Raw genomic sequence first — 15,536 nt, 5'->3', positions numbered from 1 at the left:
TCTTACTTTATAACATGAAATGCACCAGTTTCTCGGCGGTACAGAGACTAGTAGACCACAATAATCCTGACCATGCTCTTGATGGTCGACAACTGAAAAATCATTGTGTTTCCTCCAACTACTCGATCCCCAGTAAACAACTAACACAAAATTTTTAAATCATTTTAAAAAAGTATCCTGAATCCTATCCATATACTCACATGACGTGACCTGTTCTCACAACTTTGACAGACCTTAAAAGAAAAGTATCAAGACTCGAGATCGCATTATAGGTCATGCAGAAACAAAATTCCAACACTTGACGAGGCTCGTATATGTTTCAACAATTCTCTGCCAATTCTCATCATTCCTTGCTTATCTATGGATATCCACTGATCTGATTTTGACACCGTGATAATCATTCTCTCTGTTAAGAATGGAGATGATTTTGGTGTCTTCACTTGACTGTGAGACATAAAACTTCAATATATTTATAAAGGTATTACAAGTACAGGAAGAGAAACTTTCCCTTCAAGTTGAGAGACTTTCTCATCAAGAATTTACATATAGAAAGAAATCTAATTATACTAGGAAGGAGAATATATACAAAAGAGGTACACCGAATATATAGGAGATTAGAGAATATACACCAAGATAGTGTATACGTTAACACTCCCCCTCAAGCTGAGCGTGTACATCATAGCATTGACTTGCCCATAAGACGATGAAATGGATCTGCACCGAGCGGCTTTGTGAAAATATCTGCTATCTGATTGGAGGAAGGAATGTACCGAGGACTAATGAGGCCTTTTCAATCTTTTCGCACAAAGTGACAATCAATTTCAATATGTTTTGTACGTTCATGGAAAACGGGATTTTTAGCAATGTGCAAAGCCACTGATTATCACAATACACTGTGATGGGGAGGAGTGATAAATGCCAAAATCTTTGAGCAAATAATGCAGCCATTGGAGCTCACTAGTTAAGGTTGCCATAGCACGATACTCGCTTGGCCGAAGAAGGGAACGGTGGTTTGCTTCTTTGTTAAGCCAAGATATAGGACTGTGGCCAAGAAGAACACAATATCCCGTTGTAGAACGACGAGAAGATGGGCATCCTGCCCAATCAGAATCACAAAATCCATGCAAATGTAGAGAGCTAGATGATGACAGAAGGATCCCCTTACTAGCCGAACCTTTGAGATAACGAAGAACACGGTGTACCGCATCCATATGTGCGCTCCTTGGAGATTGCATAAACTGACTAAGGATATGAACTGAATAAGTGATATCAGGTCGAGTAACTGTCAAGTAAATAAGTCGGCCAATCAGGCGCTGATAAATAGTCGGGTCCGGCAAAGGCGTCCCATCAGTTGGAGATAAATGCAAATTTTGTTCCATGGGAAATGCTGAAATACGGCCGCCACTTAGACCAATATCCTTAAGGATGTCCAGAAGATATTTCCTTTGAGACAAAAATATGCCTTTGCATGAACGTGCCACTTCAATACCAAGAAAATATTTTAGACGTCCAAGATCTTTGATAAAGAATTTGTTCTCAAGAAAGTGCTTGAGATGGTTGATAACGGAATCATCATTACCTGTTATGATAATGTCATCGACATAAACTAACACAAAAGTGGATGATTGACCGGTGATATGAGTGAACAGAGAATAATCTGCTTTGGATTGAGAAAACCCGATTTCAAGAAGAGCGAGGAAAAATTTCCGAAAACCAGGCGTGATGCTTGTTTCAGCCATATATGGACTTGTTTAGGCGGCATACTCGATGCTCCCCCCTTCGGGAAAGCGGTGGTGTTCTCATATAAACTTCTTCTTCAAGGTCACCTTGTAAAAAGCGTTATTAACATCAAAGGCGATATAGTGGCCATTGCTTAACGTAGTGAGGCGACACTTAGTAAAGTTCGAACTGTGACCAGTTTAGCAACCGGTGCAAAGGTATCGTGATAGTCCATCCCTTCTACTTGTGTAAAGCCTTTAGCGACCAATCGTGCTTTATACCGTTCGACGCTTCCATCAGATTTGTATTTGATTTTGTAAACCCATTTGCACCCAATGAGTTTCTTGTGGGATGGAAGAGGACAGAGACTCCATGTATTATTCTGTTCAAGTGCTTGAAGTTCCTTTTGCATTGCCTCACGCCACTTAGGACACTTAACTGCTTGACTGAAAGAAGTAGGCACATCTCTGGAACAAACACTAGAAAGAAACCCCTTATGTGCAACAGAGATATTAGAATTGGAAAGGTACTTATGAATAGGATATGGATTACCTGTCAACTTGGAATTGGATGGAGGAGGGGAGCTATCATGAGTAACCCGTGTGCATACATAGTCACTAAGCTTTATAGGAGGATGTCGATCACGCTGTGGATGATGATACTGCTGCGGAACAATGGGTGTTGGAGAGTTATGACCAACAGGGAATTATGACCCGGCGGGAGACAATGGTGCGTCATTGGCGAATAATTTCTGAACTAGGAGAACCAGATTACCACCATTATTCCCTTCTACGATAGTATGATGATTGACTTCATTATCATGAGAAATAACTTCCATACTATCATTATCATTTAAAGGAAGGGGAGTAACAAAGGGAGATGTAGAAGTAGATTTAGAAACATCATGAAAGGAAAAATTCCTTCAAAAAATTAACATCTCGAGAAACATATATTGTTTTACTTGCAATATCAAATACTCGATATCCCTTTTGACCATGGGGATAACCAACAAAAATGCCAGGCTTAGCTCTTTGATCAAATTTATGCTTAATGTTACTGCTGTGAGCATAGCAAAGACTACCAAAGACTCGTAAATGTGAGTAACTTGGTATAGATTTAAATAAGAGTTCATGAGGACTTTTACCCGTTAAAATAGGTGATGGCATTTTATTGATAAGATAAGCTGCCGTGAGAATACATTCACCCCAAAACCTTAACGGCAAGTGTGCTTGAAATCTTAAGGCTCTAGCAACCTCAAGCAAATGACGATGCTTACGTTCCACAACACCATTCTGTTGTGGTGTTGAGACACAACTCCTTTGGTGGATGACACCATGATCGAAAAAAAAGCACGTGCATGTCGTTAGAAAGGAACTTCGGTGCCATTGTCGAAACGAACTTTTGAATTGGTGAGAAAAGTAAAGGACCGTTCTGAATAAAGATTATGGACATGAGTGTTGAATTGAGTTCTAATCATGGCAAAGAAAGATTGCAAAAGTCTTTTTGTTTCAGATTTAATATGCATGAGATATATCCACGTGCAACGACTATAATCATCAACAATGGTTAAGAAATAACGAGATCCATTCAACGAAGGATGGGAAAAACCACCCCAGATATCACAATGAATTAGTTGAAAAGGAGAACTAGTAGTGATCTCACTGGAAGGAAAGGGCAAGCGATGTTGCTTAGCTTGTGGACAAATTTCACAAGTACGTTTATTTGAACATGAAATAAAAGGAATGTCTCTACTTAAAGTTTGCAAAGAGCGATAAGATAAATGCCCCAAACGCCAATGCGAGATCGATACTAGGTGGTTTGATGACCCGATAAAAAGCGACGAGATCGAAAAGTAATATAACCCCTCATGATAGTTACCCTGTCCAATCCTCTTCTTCGTTGATAGGTCCTGAAAAATGCATTGATTGTGATAAAAAATTAGCAAACAATTGAGAGATTTTGTGATTTGGCTAACAGACAAGAGATTGAACTTAAACGATGGAATGTAAAAGCGTTTTCAAGTCTAATGGTGGGGGTAAAGAGTGATTGTACCAATATGTGTGACAGGAGCATGAGTACCATCAGGCAATTGAACATAATATGGCATGGAACAAGATGTATATGAAGTAAACAAAGATAAGGAATGACACATATGGTTTGTTGCACCTGTATCTATGATCCACATAGAACTAGGAAAATAAGAGAGAGCAATACCGTGGCTAGGTTAGCATTAGAGTTTCTTGCTACACGAAGAGCATAGCGAGCAATTTATTGTATTGCTCTTGAGTGAGGGCTGGAGGATTCATCAGAGGTTCATCAAGCTGAGAATTCGAAGCAGAACCAATTGTCTCTGTTTGCTTCCAAGGAACACCGTGCAACTTATAACAAGTGGCTCTATAGTGCCCATCACGACCCGCGAAATCACAATGGGGGCGCCCTTTGGGTTTTGCGCGATTTGCTCTGATTGATTATAGCCACCTTGTCGAAAGTTTCCAGTTTGTTTGTGATTACCAATCTGTCGATCGAAAAGAATTGTTAGATCGGTTTGAGGGGGTTTGGTGCACGATTTTCAAATTTGATGGTGTTGAGGGCTCTTTATGCTTCGAATCGAGAGGTAGCGCTTTGGATCTCTTGCTGTTTCTCTTCTTGACGAATCAACGAGTACAATTTAGGCAAACTCGGAAAAGGCTCTATCATGAGAATCTGACTTCGAATTGGACGAAAACGATCGTGAAGCCCTTGGAGAAACTTCATACCTTGATCTCTTTCAACTTGCTCGGCATTAGATTTTCCATGACCGCAAGTCTGGGGTTGAACAATAGAGAATGAATTAAGCTCATCCCAAAGGGCTTTAAGTTTGGTGAAGTATGCCGAAACAGATAGATCTTCTTGGTTAAGGATGGCTATGGAATCCTTTAGTTGGAAGATCTTTGGAGAATTTGATTGTGAATAACGCTCCTTTAGATCTGTCCAAGCTTCTCTTGCATTATCGGCATATAAAATCTTGCCGAATGTCGCTAGAATCTTGAATTCAATATCCAAGAATTCACCATATCATTACAACGTTCCCACTTGCGTGCCGGTTTGAAAATAGGTTTTGAGATTGTGCGTCCACAAAACCCAACTTGCTCTTGGCTCGAAGAGCCATGGTCATAGTCGAACCCAAGTGGGATAGTTATCGCGAGAGAAGTGGAGATACTAGAGCGAGGTGGGGCTATCGAGAATGGTGAACAAAGAGAGGATCATTTGTTGATCCTTGATTATTAAGAGAATCACGAGTAGTAGACTCGGCCATGACAACTAGAGATTATTGATTGAAAAGAATGGAGAGTCAGAAAACAAGGATCGTTACTGCTCTGTTACCATGTTAAGAATGGAGATGATTTTGGTGTCTTCACTTGACTGTGAGACATAAAACTTCAATATATTTATAAAGGTATTACAAGTACAGGAAGAGAAACTTTCCCTTCAAGTTGAGAGACTTTCTCATCAAGAATTTACATATAGAAAGAAATCTAATTATACTAGGAAGGAGAATATATACAAAAGAGGTAAACCGAATATATAGGAGATTAGAGAATATACACCAAGATAGTGTATACGTTAACACTCTCCAAAACTATTGCGTTCTCCAGAAAAAATTTAACCAACTTAACTTCAATCTGAGATCCTCGAAACCCTTGCATTTCAACTAACTTGAGGTGTGACAACTTGCACAGGGACCACGACCGCGCCTCCTCTACTAACTTTTTTTTATCAACTTGGTTGTCCTCCTCTAGATTATCCTCCACTTGGTCGGTGTCCTTGCAGTCTTCGTACTTCCCATTTACATTATAACCAGCATCATTATCATTGTCATCATCCTCATCTGCTGATGAGTGTCTGATCATGCCGGCATCAGTTTTAATATCTAATTAGTTCTGAATTTGATAGTTCTTATTTGCATGCCTCCGCTTATTGAACCACAGGACTCGCGAGATGTGAAACGTAACAAAAATCTGGCTGAGATGCACTGGAGAATGAGGTTATACTATAACCATTGGATTTGTATCCAAATTAAATCTGATCATTTGCAGTTCACCACTTCATATGACAGGTTAATATTATTACAGCTATTGCAGATTTGCACAAACAATATTTCAACATTTTTTTTTTGATGGTGGTATTTCAACATTCAGTGATGCTCGAGGATACACAATTGGTTTCCGCATAATGTCATCATTTTGTGGTTATACAGCATTCTCCAGGAAAAAATCAGCGGCTTTCACTTCGTTCTGAGATCCCCGGAAGTTGTGTATTTCAACTAATTTGAGAAGAGACAGCTTGTACTTGAACTATTCATTCTGTACTTCATGCTTCAATCTCAGACAAGCTTTTGAGATATATTTTTTCCACGACAAACAAGAAGGATCAGAAAGAACCAATCTCAGAGTATGCAAGCACTGTCTCAAAGAAAACAGACAACCATTGCAGAACCTCTGGACTATGGTGCGCAACATAATTTCAAAAGCTTGGCTGACAATATATAAACATATTTTTGATATGAGTATATGACCATGTTCAAACAATTTGACTGGCCTGAAAAAAGAAAAATTAATATTACAGAATGTGGAGAGTGGACATAAACCGGTCTTGCAAAAACAGGATTCCAACACTTGATGAGGCCCGTGGATGTCTCAGTAGTTTTCTGCCAATTTTCATCATTTCTTGGTTATCTACGCAACTCCGTTTATCAGAATTTGAAACCATGATAAACATTTGCTCCAAAACTGTTGCGTTCTCCAGAAAGAACTTGGCCAGTTTCACTTCATTCTCATATCCTCGGAACCCTTGAATTTCAACTAACTTGAGGTGTGACAGCTTGCAGTTAGACATCATATCCTCTTCTTCAAATAGCTCAACTTGGTTGGTGTATTCATAGTCTTCATAATTTCCCTTGACAATGATCATTAGATAAAAGTTAAAAGGACGGGGATTTACTAGTAAGCCACTGAATTTAGTATCAACAATTGAGCGCTTACCAAGATAACATATTCAATTTGAGGAGAATGCCTGAGTAAATTTTTGATCAACATAATATCATTGTCACTGAACAGAGTTCCAATCTTCAGCAACTTAAGGTTAGAAAATGGAGTCTGGATGCAACTGAATAAAGATGGATCGTTTTCCACATAGATTGACTAAGACACGATTGAAACAAAATACAGTAAGACTAAACAATACATAATACAATAGATTTTCAACTCGTCAAATGAAAACAAGAAAAGTTGTACAAGTATTTACCTGAAGGAACAAAGTAGACAGTGTCAGAGATTGTGCATTCCTCACAGTGCTAATTAGTAGGGCAGTTGATTCACTTGATTGATCAAGTTCAATGTCAAAGTTCACATCAGAAATAAATTTTAGCTCACAAGTGAACCTAATGGATGTATTCCTAATTCTGATCATTTCGATGGATACAAGCTTTGGGGTAGAAATCACAACTGAATCAGGAACTACGCCACTTATTCTCAAATTCTTAAGTTGAGAAGCAGATATGGTTAACGTATAACAGTTAACAAACTCACATTCTTCTAGAATTAATGTCTCCAAGCAAGGGCAAGCTGAAAAAAAGGCCACGTGTAGATGACCATTCAAAATCGCAACTGAGCTAAGATGTAGAGTTGTGAGAACAGGTAAAGAAATCAAAGTTGGAAGTTTTAGGTCTTCGTTATGCAGTTTGAATTCTCTCAAGGATTCACAAGTGAATATCTGAGGAGTCAAGCAATAGATGTGTTATCATTACTTATATGAAGAACTTGAACATTATGTCTTAACGCATAAATGATCCACGAATTGACCCTAGAATCACCTGACCTGGGTTTGTATCCTAGGGAAAGAAAAATTTTTGTATATCAAAGCCATCTCGTCGCAATAGTACCGACTCGACAAATTTAAAAGAAATCGCGTTCTTCCTTGGATAGATATAAGTCGTGATTGAAATGAAAGGAGGGGACAGTAGACCAAACGTTTCTCCACCCTTTGGATAGAACACATGTTCGAACCATTTCTTCAACTGGAAGGAACGATACAATATGATAGATTAGAGGTAGTGGCAAACCAATGAATCTGTCCACTCCTACACTAACGTTCTGGTCATCAAATTGACTTTGCAACATTGTCATGAAACACACAAATTTTATTTAAGATGAAGTTGGGAACAAAGGGAATCCCTTAGTACCCGCAATCGTAGGTTCAGACCTGTCAACACATTTAGGCATGAATTACTTTAATAACTCAAAAAAAAAACATAATAATAAATAGAGCCAACGTGGGATATTTATTTTTAATAGAACTTACAGCAGGAAATCGGTGGAAAAGTAAATAGAGAGCTTACCTTGATCGTTGATTCTCGTGTTTGAGAAATAAAAAAAAAAAAGAAAAAAACAGTAAGGTTATCAAGTGTCTGCTCAGTGTTCCCAACCCCTAAAATATCGAACGGAACCGTGACTGGCTAAAAGGAGTGAAGGCCCAAAAGAAAACGCAACCCATTTTCCACGGGCCGATGTCCAGGTTCAGTTGTCCACTCATGTTTTGGACAGATTGTTCTATGCTAGAAATATATTAGGGAATTCACTTAGAACATTTTTAGTAGAGAAACCCAAAAAACACTAAATTTTTGAATCAAACCAAACACCAAATTTAAAAAACACCAACCAACTTCAGGAACAACATCAAATATTTGATATCAAATGGCGCGGTTTTAGATAAACTACGTCATATAGCCTACGCGGCTTTCTCACAACCACGACTGAAGCCCAAGCCCACGCGGTTTTTCAAAAACTGCACGATGTACCTTTTTTCTTTTTTTTTTTTTTTTTTTTTTTTTTTTCTCAATCAAATCTCTTGTGCAGTTTTCACAAAATCGCGTGATTGAAGTCTACATTCTAGCCCAAGCCCATACAGTGTTAAAAAACCGAAAAAACGCGTGATAAATTTGATATAGCACCAAAATTGGAATCAACATGTGACTCTCCTTAAAATGAAAAAACACCAAATTCTTGGGAATTTGGTCAAGAATTTGGTGTTTGATGTTAGGAAAGTATCTCTCCTAAAAATGCTCTTAGGGAATAGGGGTAAATAGGAAACCATGAAAAGAAATTTAGTGATTTTGCTAAACAACCTATAATTTTCTCTTTATTTCCATCCCCTCTTTCGATCTCCTCCCGTCTTTTCGTACTAGATTTGTTAAGACCTACAAAAGGATTCCGAATCTGAGCTTGTTACTATAGGAATGACTTCAAAACAAGTTTACGTAATGGTCTATTAACACTTAATTGTCGATATAGTGTCTTTTGTTCCTCCTTTATAGTGTCTTTGTGTTACTCCTTTCAATGATCTAACTCTTAAGAAGCTTGTTAAGATTTAACCTTTTGCAATAATATCAGGTGGGGTATACCTTAACCCCAGCTTACTTGGTTTTTTACACACTTAACTTTAGTACAGTACTTCATTCCCCATTCCTTCACCCCAAAAATCCAATACTGCCAAACTGAATAAGAGTATATTTAACTACATACCCTCTTCTCCGCACAGATTTTTTTTTTTTAATTTACAAAAAAAACAAAAAACTTAGTAGTATCCTTCAATCGTATATATTGATGTGGAGGATCTATCAATTCAGACCAGTAAGCGCATATTACTAATATGAAATAGTTACAATAGCCAAGAATTCAAAACAAGTTTAAGAAAATGACAATAAACACAACTCTAATACTGATCTGACACCAAACACAAACAGTTCCACTTGAATCCTTGAAATTGCATACACAGTTCACCGTTTGATTCGCCTGACTGTCAAATCTGGACTAACTTAGAAAACAGAAAAGTGTAGAGTTAAAGAAGGCCAAGATCATCAGATGCGCCAATACATTATTCCTGCAGTCAATGACGCTCGTGGTTGTGTCAAAAGTTTTCTACCAACTTTCATCAATTCTTGTTCATCGCCGAAGTTGCGAAGGAAGATAATCATTTTCTCCAAAACTATTGCGTTCTCCAGAAATAAGTTGACCAGTTCCATTTCATTCTCAGATCCTCGGAAGCCCTCGATTTCAACTAACTTAAGGTGGGAAAGCTTGTACTTCACTTCATATTGCTCAACTTGGGCGATGTTCTTCAAACCACCAAACTTCCCCTTGACAATGACCATTAAAAAGAAAATTAAGACATCAAAAAATCAAGTTTAACGGGTATTTCATATTAAGTGCTTACCACATCATTCACTAAGAAGACAGATTCAATTTCAGTAGAGTGCATTGTTGGAGTTATCCCTCACATGAGGAGAGAAAACAGAGCTGGAGAGAAACGGGACGAATTCGACGTTGGAGTGGTCGAGGCGAGCCAGCTCTCGGTGTCCTAGTGTCTTAAGCGACCAGCTCAAAGAAAGACGCTACGGCCAAGTCTAATTTAAAGTGGGCCTTTGCTTCTGATTACCGCATGAAATTTGGTTTTGGAGATAAAACCAAAATCAAGGTTTTGGAAAATCTAACCAGAGAAAAACCAAGTCAGAAGGATTGGAATCCAGACTAAAAACAAAGAGAAAACCCAATCTTGAAAGCTATCAAGATTGAGAGATAACCTTTACTAAGAGATACAACCCTGTAAAAGAGATAAGAGTGATCTAGTAAGGTGAGAGGCTGAAAAGGAGAGATTGTAATCTTCCTTCCCACTTTAATAAGAAAAATGGCTCTTGTGGAAGTAGGCATCATTGGCGAACCACGGTAAATCTTTGTTTGTGGTTTGCTTTTCTTTGCTTTACATTATTATATGTTGTTAATAGTTGTTTAGCGAGTTGGGCATGTTAGTATAGGTTGTAGTTGATATTTAGAATTTATCCGGAGTTGAAGTGTGTTCATACAAGTTATCCGTGTGTAGTGGGGAACCGATTGGTATTGGTGTAATCCCAACAAGTGGTATCGAGCCTTGGTTAGAATAGCTTTAGGGTGTTATCGAATCTTGGTCGGAAAGGTGTTTGTGAAATTCACGAGAGAAGATTTGAGGTTAAATAACTTGTAGAGATGGACCATTCCGTGAACACTTTCGTATGATGAGTCCGAATAGGAAGAACTACACCATCATCGGAAAGCCAAGATGGAAGACTTGCTATATTGCAAGGACTTGGCACTTCCCATTGAGAATGAGGGAGTAAAACCGAGAAAAGGCCCGATGGTGAGTGGAAAAAGCTTGACGAAAAAGCGATTGGATACATTCGGCGGGTGGATTGACGATAGTGTCTTTCACCATGTGTCCCAGAGACTACGACGCCCGATGCGTGGAAGAAACTTCGAAGACCTATATGAAAGGAAGTCGGTGGAAACAAAGTGCTAGTCGTTAAGAAGTTTGCGGAACCCCTGAAAGTACCAAGATGGTTCTTGATGTCGAGCATCTTAATGAAGTCTGAGAATATCATCAATCGGATGCATTTGATGAAGATCAATTTGGGAGGCGAAGTTGAGGCTTTGTTTCTATTAGGCTCTACCCGAAAGTTGGGAGACATTAGCGGTTTCTCTACATGGAGCGACCAAGGATGGAATTGTTACCATGGAGATGGCTACCATATCTTTGTTGAATGAAGAGACTAGAAGGAGTGCAAGAAGCTCTCTCTCACTCGAAGGTCCTTTTCCGCGAAAACGGGGAGAGGTCGAAACGAAAAACCATCTCGTTCTAGAGGTGATGGCCAGTAAAAATCTAGGGTGAAGCTAGAACTCCTAAAAAGCGAGAGAGCAATGTTACTATTGTGCCACAAAAGGCCACTTCGGATATGAGTCTGCGAGAACGAAGAGGGATGAGAAGAATAAGCGTGTACATGAAGACATGGTGCGGAGGAACGGAAACACGGCGAGATACTACCGCACTAATCCCGGCGACCTGAGTGGGAATTGTGTCGGTGTGGTGTGTCTTTGTCTTAGTACCTCATGTCGGGATACAAAGTGGGTGATAGATCTGAGGAGCATCCTATCCGTCACACCGCGATGGGGATTCTTCACTACCTACATATGTGGTGAATATGGTGAAGTGAGGATGGGTAACGATGGCGTCTCGAAGATTATAGGCATTGGAGATGTTCATATATATAGAAACCAATGTCGGCTACACCTTGACACTCAAGGATGTAAGGCATGTCCCGACATCGGTTAAGCCTAATTTCAGGTGGGGAAATTAGATGACGGCGGCTTTGTTAACTTCGTTTGGTAGCGGGGGTATGGAAACCGGCGAGAGGTTCCCATTGTAGCGCCGGAGGAAAGAAAACTTGCTCTCTTTACAAAACACGGGCTAGTTTGTGTAAAAGCGAAGCGAATCTGTGAAGAAGAAGCTTCATCCGAACGTGGCACAAGAGGCGTGTCGCATCAAACATAAAAGGGATGGAAGTTCTTGCTAAGCAAAAGGTCGTGCGGACATTAAAGGTACACATTTAAATACATGTACTCATTGTTTGGTAGGAAAGCAACACGGGGTGTCTTTCCAAAGATTCCGTCTCCGCGAAAAGGACAACGTCCTTGAACTAGTGCACCTGGACTTATGTGGTCTATGAGAGTAAAGTCCCACCAGGGAGCCGTGCTTCTTGACATTCATTGATGATGCGTCGAAAGATATGGGCCTATAGTCGAAGACCAAGGATGAAGTACTTGGCGTGTTTGAAAATTCCACATGGTGGAAAGAGAGATGGGAAGTTGTTGAAATGTATTAAGCTCGGATAATGGGGGTGAGTACATTGGGCCATTTGAAGAGTATTGCGAGTCATGGGATTAAGTCATGAGCGGACCGTTCCCAAGACACCGCATGACGAGAATGGAATAGCGAGAGAATGAACCGTACCATTGTAGAGAGGATGAGATGCATGCTATCTCACTCTAAGCTACCTAGAAGCTCTTGGGTAGAAGCAATCGCGTCTGGCCGTGCATGTGATCAACTTTGTCGTCCCGGCAAAGCCTCACGAATAGTGATTATCCGCAGAGAGAGTATGGTCAGGCAGAGATGTTGATTATGGATACTTGAGGGTATTTGGGTGCAGGGCATTTGTGCATATTCCGAAGGATAATAGATCCAAGCTTGATGACAAAGCCAAGCAGTGCATTTTTCTGGGTTATGGAGATGAAAAGTTTGGTTACAAACTCTATGATCCGATTAACAAGAAGGTAATCCGAAGTCGAGATGTTGTGTTCTTAGAAGACCAAACCATAGCAAACTTTGAGGAGGGTGAGAAGTTACAGGCTTTCACCAATGATCTTGTTGATTCAGAACCAGAAGTTCCTACTGTGGAACGTGCAGAAGGCATTGAGAATGCAGAGAACCATGAGTTTGAAGCTCATGATGAGAATCCTATTGCTCATGATGGGATAGAACCTATTGGTATAGAAGATGCAGATGAGATGCATGAACCACCACCAGAGCAAGTAGAAGTGCAACCTCTGAGGCACCGATGGATGGGGCAAGGAGGTCGCAGAAGGAGACTAGCTTCAACCGGTATCCACCACATATCGTGCGTTTCTACTATCGGATGGTGGAGAACCTATGTACTTTCAAGAGGCACTTGAAGGTACGACACAAAAAAGTGGTTGAAGGCCATGCATGGCGAGATGGATTCTTTGCATAAGAATCACACTTATGAGTTAGTTGAGAAACCCACGGGAGAAAAGTTCTCAAGAATAAGTGGATATACAAAGTCAAGCATGAGGGAGAACAATCTCACCCCTGGCTTCGCCTTGTTGTGAAGGGATTCGGTCAAAGGAAAGGGATTGACTTTGATGAGATTTTCTCTCTGTAGTGAAGATGACTTCTATCCGGGTGGTATTGGGTATGACCGCAAAGTATGAACCTAGAGGTTGAAAGCGGCTAGATGTTAAAGGCGACTTTTCTTCATGGAGACCTTGAAGAAGATATCTACATGGACCCGGCCGGAGGGTTTGAGGTCAAAGGCAAGGAGCACCTAGTATGCAAGGCGATAAAGAGCTTGTATGGGTTGAAACAAGCACCGGCGATGGTACATAAAGTTTGATTCCTTTATGGCGAAGCAAGGATACAAGAAGTGCTGCTTCCGATCATTGTGTGTTTGTTCGAGAGATTTCGGATGGGGATTTCATTGTGTCTTATTGTTGTATGTGGATGATATGTTGATAGTTGGCCCAAACATCAACAAGATATCAAGTTGAAAGAAAGACTTGAGTAAGTCCTTTGAGATGAAGGATTTGGGTCAAGCAAAGCGGATACTTGGGATCACGGATCACTCGTGGACAAAAGAGTGAGAAGTTGTGGCTTTTCAAAAAGCTACATTGAGAAAGGTGTTGAAGAGATTGAACATGGATCAAAGCGAAACCCGGTCGGTTAATCCGCTTGGTGGCCAGTTCCGCATGACCAAAGATGTGTCCTAAGGGTGAGCATGAGCAGAGTCGATGGAAAAAGATTCCTTATGCATCCGCGATGGGCGCGGTTTGATGTATGCCATGGTGTGTACTAGACCGGATATTGCTTTTCGCCGTTGGGGTTGTAAGCGATTTACATCAAATCCGGGTAAAAAAGCATTGGGAAGGTGTTAAGTGGATATTGAGATATCTCAAAGGCACTTCAAATCGTGTTTGTGTTTTGGTGGAAGTAAGCCCTTACTTGAAGGCTACACCGATCGGGACATGGCGGTGATGTTGACTTCGATGAAGTCCACCTCCGGTTATCACGGTTACTTTTGCGGGGAGCGGTTTCTTGGCAATCAAAGTTGCAAAGTGTGTTGCCCTCTCCACTTCTGAAGCGGTATATTGCAGCCAGCGAGTGTTGCAAAGAGTTGCTATGGATGAAGAGGTTCTTCGACGAACTAGGGCTAAAAGCGAAACAGTTTGTAGTTACTATGTGGCGGTCGAGGCGCCATCCACTTGAGCAAGAATCCGAGTTTTCATTCTAGGTCCAAAGCACATACACGTGCGTTATCATTGGATTAGAAAGTACTTTCGAGGACAAGCATTTGTGTATCGAGAAGATCCATACCGACAAGAGCGGGTGGGATATGATGACCAAAGTCTTACCGAAAGGTAAGTTTGATGTCTGTTGTGCTATTGCGGAATGGCGGCCGCACTCCCTCTGATGATTTGGAAATTGCATGGAGGAAGCCCCCTCACTGTTAGGGAGGGGAGATTGTTGAGTTATCCCTCACATGAGGAGAGAAAGAGGTTTGGAAAGCGGGGCGAATTGGCGTTGGAGTGGTCGAGGCCAGCGCTCAAAGAAAGCGCGACTTCGCTCGGTGTCGATCGTCGGTCGAGGCGCCAGCGCTCAAAGAAAAGCGCGACTTCAGCTCGGTGTCCGATGTCTTAGTGCGACCAGCTCAAAGAGGGCAGCGCTACGCCAGTCTAATTTCGTGGGGCCTTTTTCTTCTGATGCACCCGCGAAATTTGGTTTTGGAGATAAAACCAAAATCAAGGTTTTGGAAAATCTAACGAGAGAAAAACCAAGTCGGAAAAAGGATTGGAATCCGGACTAAAACAAAGAGAGAAAACCCAATCTTGAAAGCTATCAAGATTGAGAGATAACCTTTACTGAGATACAACCACTCAAAGAGATAAAGTGATCTAGTAAGGTGAGAGGACCTAAAAGGAGAGATTGTAATCTTCCTTCCCACTTTAATAAGAACCGGCTCTTGTGGAAGTAGGCATCATTGGCGAACCACGGTAAATCTTTGTTTTGTGGTTTGCTTTTCTTGCTTTTTACATTATTATCACATTGTTAATAGTTGTTTTAGCGAGTTGGGCATGTTAGTATAGGTTGTAGTTGATATTTAGAATTTATCCGGAGTTGAA

At 40.5% G+C, this 15,536-nt stretch overlaps 1 protein-coding gene and 2 long non-coding RNA genes across 3 annotated transcripts; all 3 read right to left on the bottom strand.

Moving 5' to 3' along the window:
- Nucleotides 1-5,991: 5,991 nt before the first annotated feature.
- LOC147520701 (F-box/FBD/LRR-repeat protein At5g53840-like) lies at nt 5,992-7,485 on the bottom strand. Its single transcript, XM_086592218.1, has 3 exons — nt 7,003-7,485; nt 6,741-6,899; nt 5,992-6,654 (listed from the first exon to the last, which is right to left on the bottom strand). The coding sequence occupies exons 1-3, from the start codon at nt 7,165-7,167 to the stop codon at nt 6,319-6,321; spliced, it is 660 nt and encodes a 219-aa protein (XP_086448344.1). The 5' UTR covers nt 7,168-7,485; the 3' UTR covers nt 5,992-6,318.
- Nucleotides 7,486-7,678: 193 nt separating this feature from the next.
- LOC147520700 (uncharacterized) lies at nt 7,679-8,478 on the bottom strand. Its single transcript, XR_015212788.1, has 2 exons — nt 8,096-8,478; nt 7,679-7,959 (listed from the first exon to the last, which is right to left on the bottom strand). It is a non-coding gene; the product is annotated as an uncharacterized LOC147520700 (long non-coding RNA).
- An 858-nt stretch (nt 8,479-9,336) lies between these two features.
- Nucleotides 9,337-10,075, bottom strand: LOC147520699 (uncharacterized). The gene is made up of 2 exons (XR_015212789.1): nt 9,970-10,075; nt 9,337-9,892 (listed from the first exon to the last, which is right to left on the bottom strand). It is a non-coding gene; the product is annotated as an uncharacterized LOC147520699 (long non-coding RNA).
- Nucleotides 10,076-15,536: the final 5,461 nt, after the last annotated feature.

This window comes from Coptis chinensis, chromosome 2, assembly GCF_015680905.1.
Source record: "Coptis chinensis isolate HL-2020 chromosome 2, ASM1568090v1, whole genome shotgun sequence".
Lineage (NCBI taxonomy): Eukaryota > Viridiplantae > Streptophyta > Magnoliopsida > Ranunculales > Ranunculaceae > Coptis > Coptis chinensis.
Note: the sequence above shows the minus strand (reverse complement) of the source record. Positions and strands in the feature narration are given on the sequence as shown.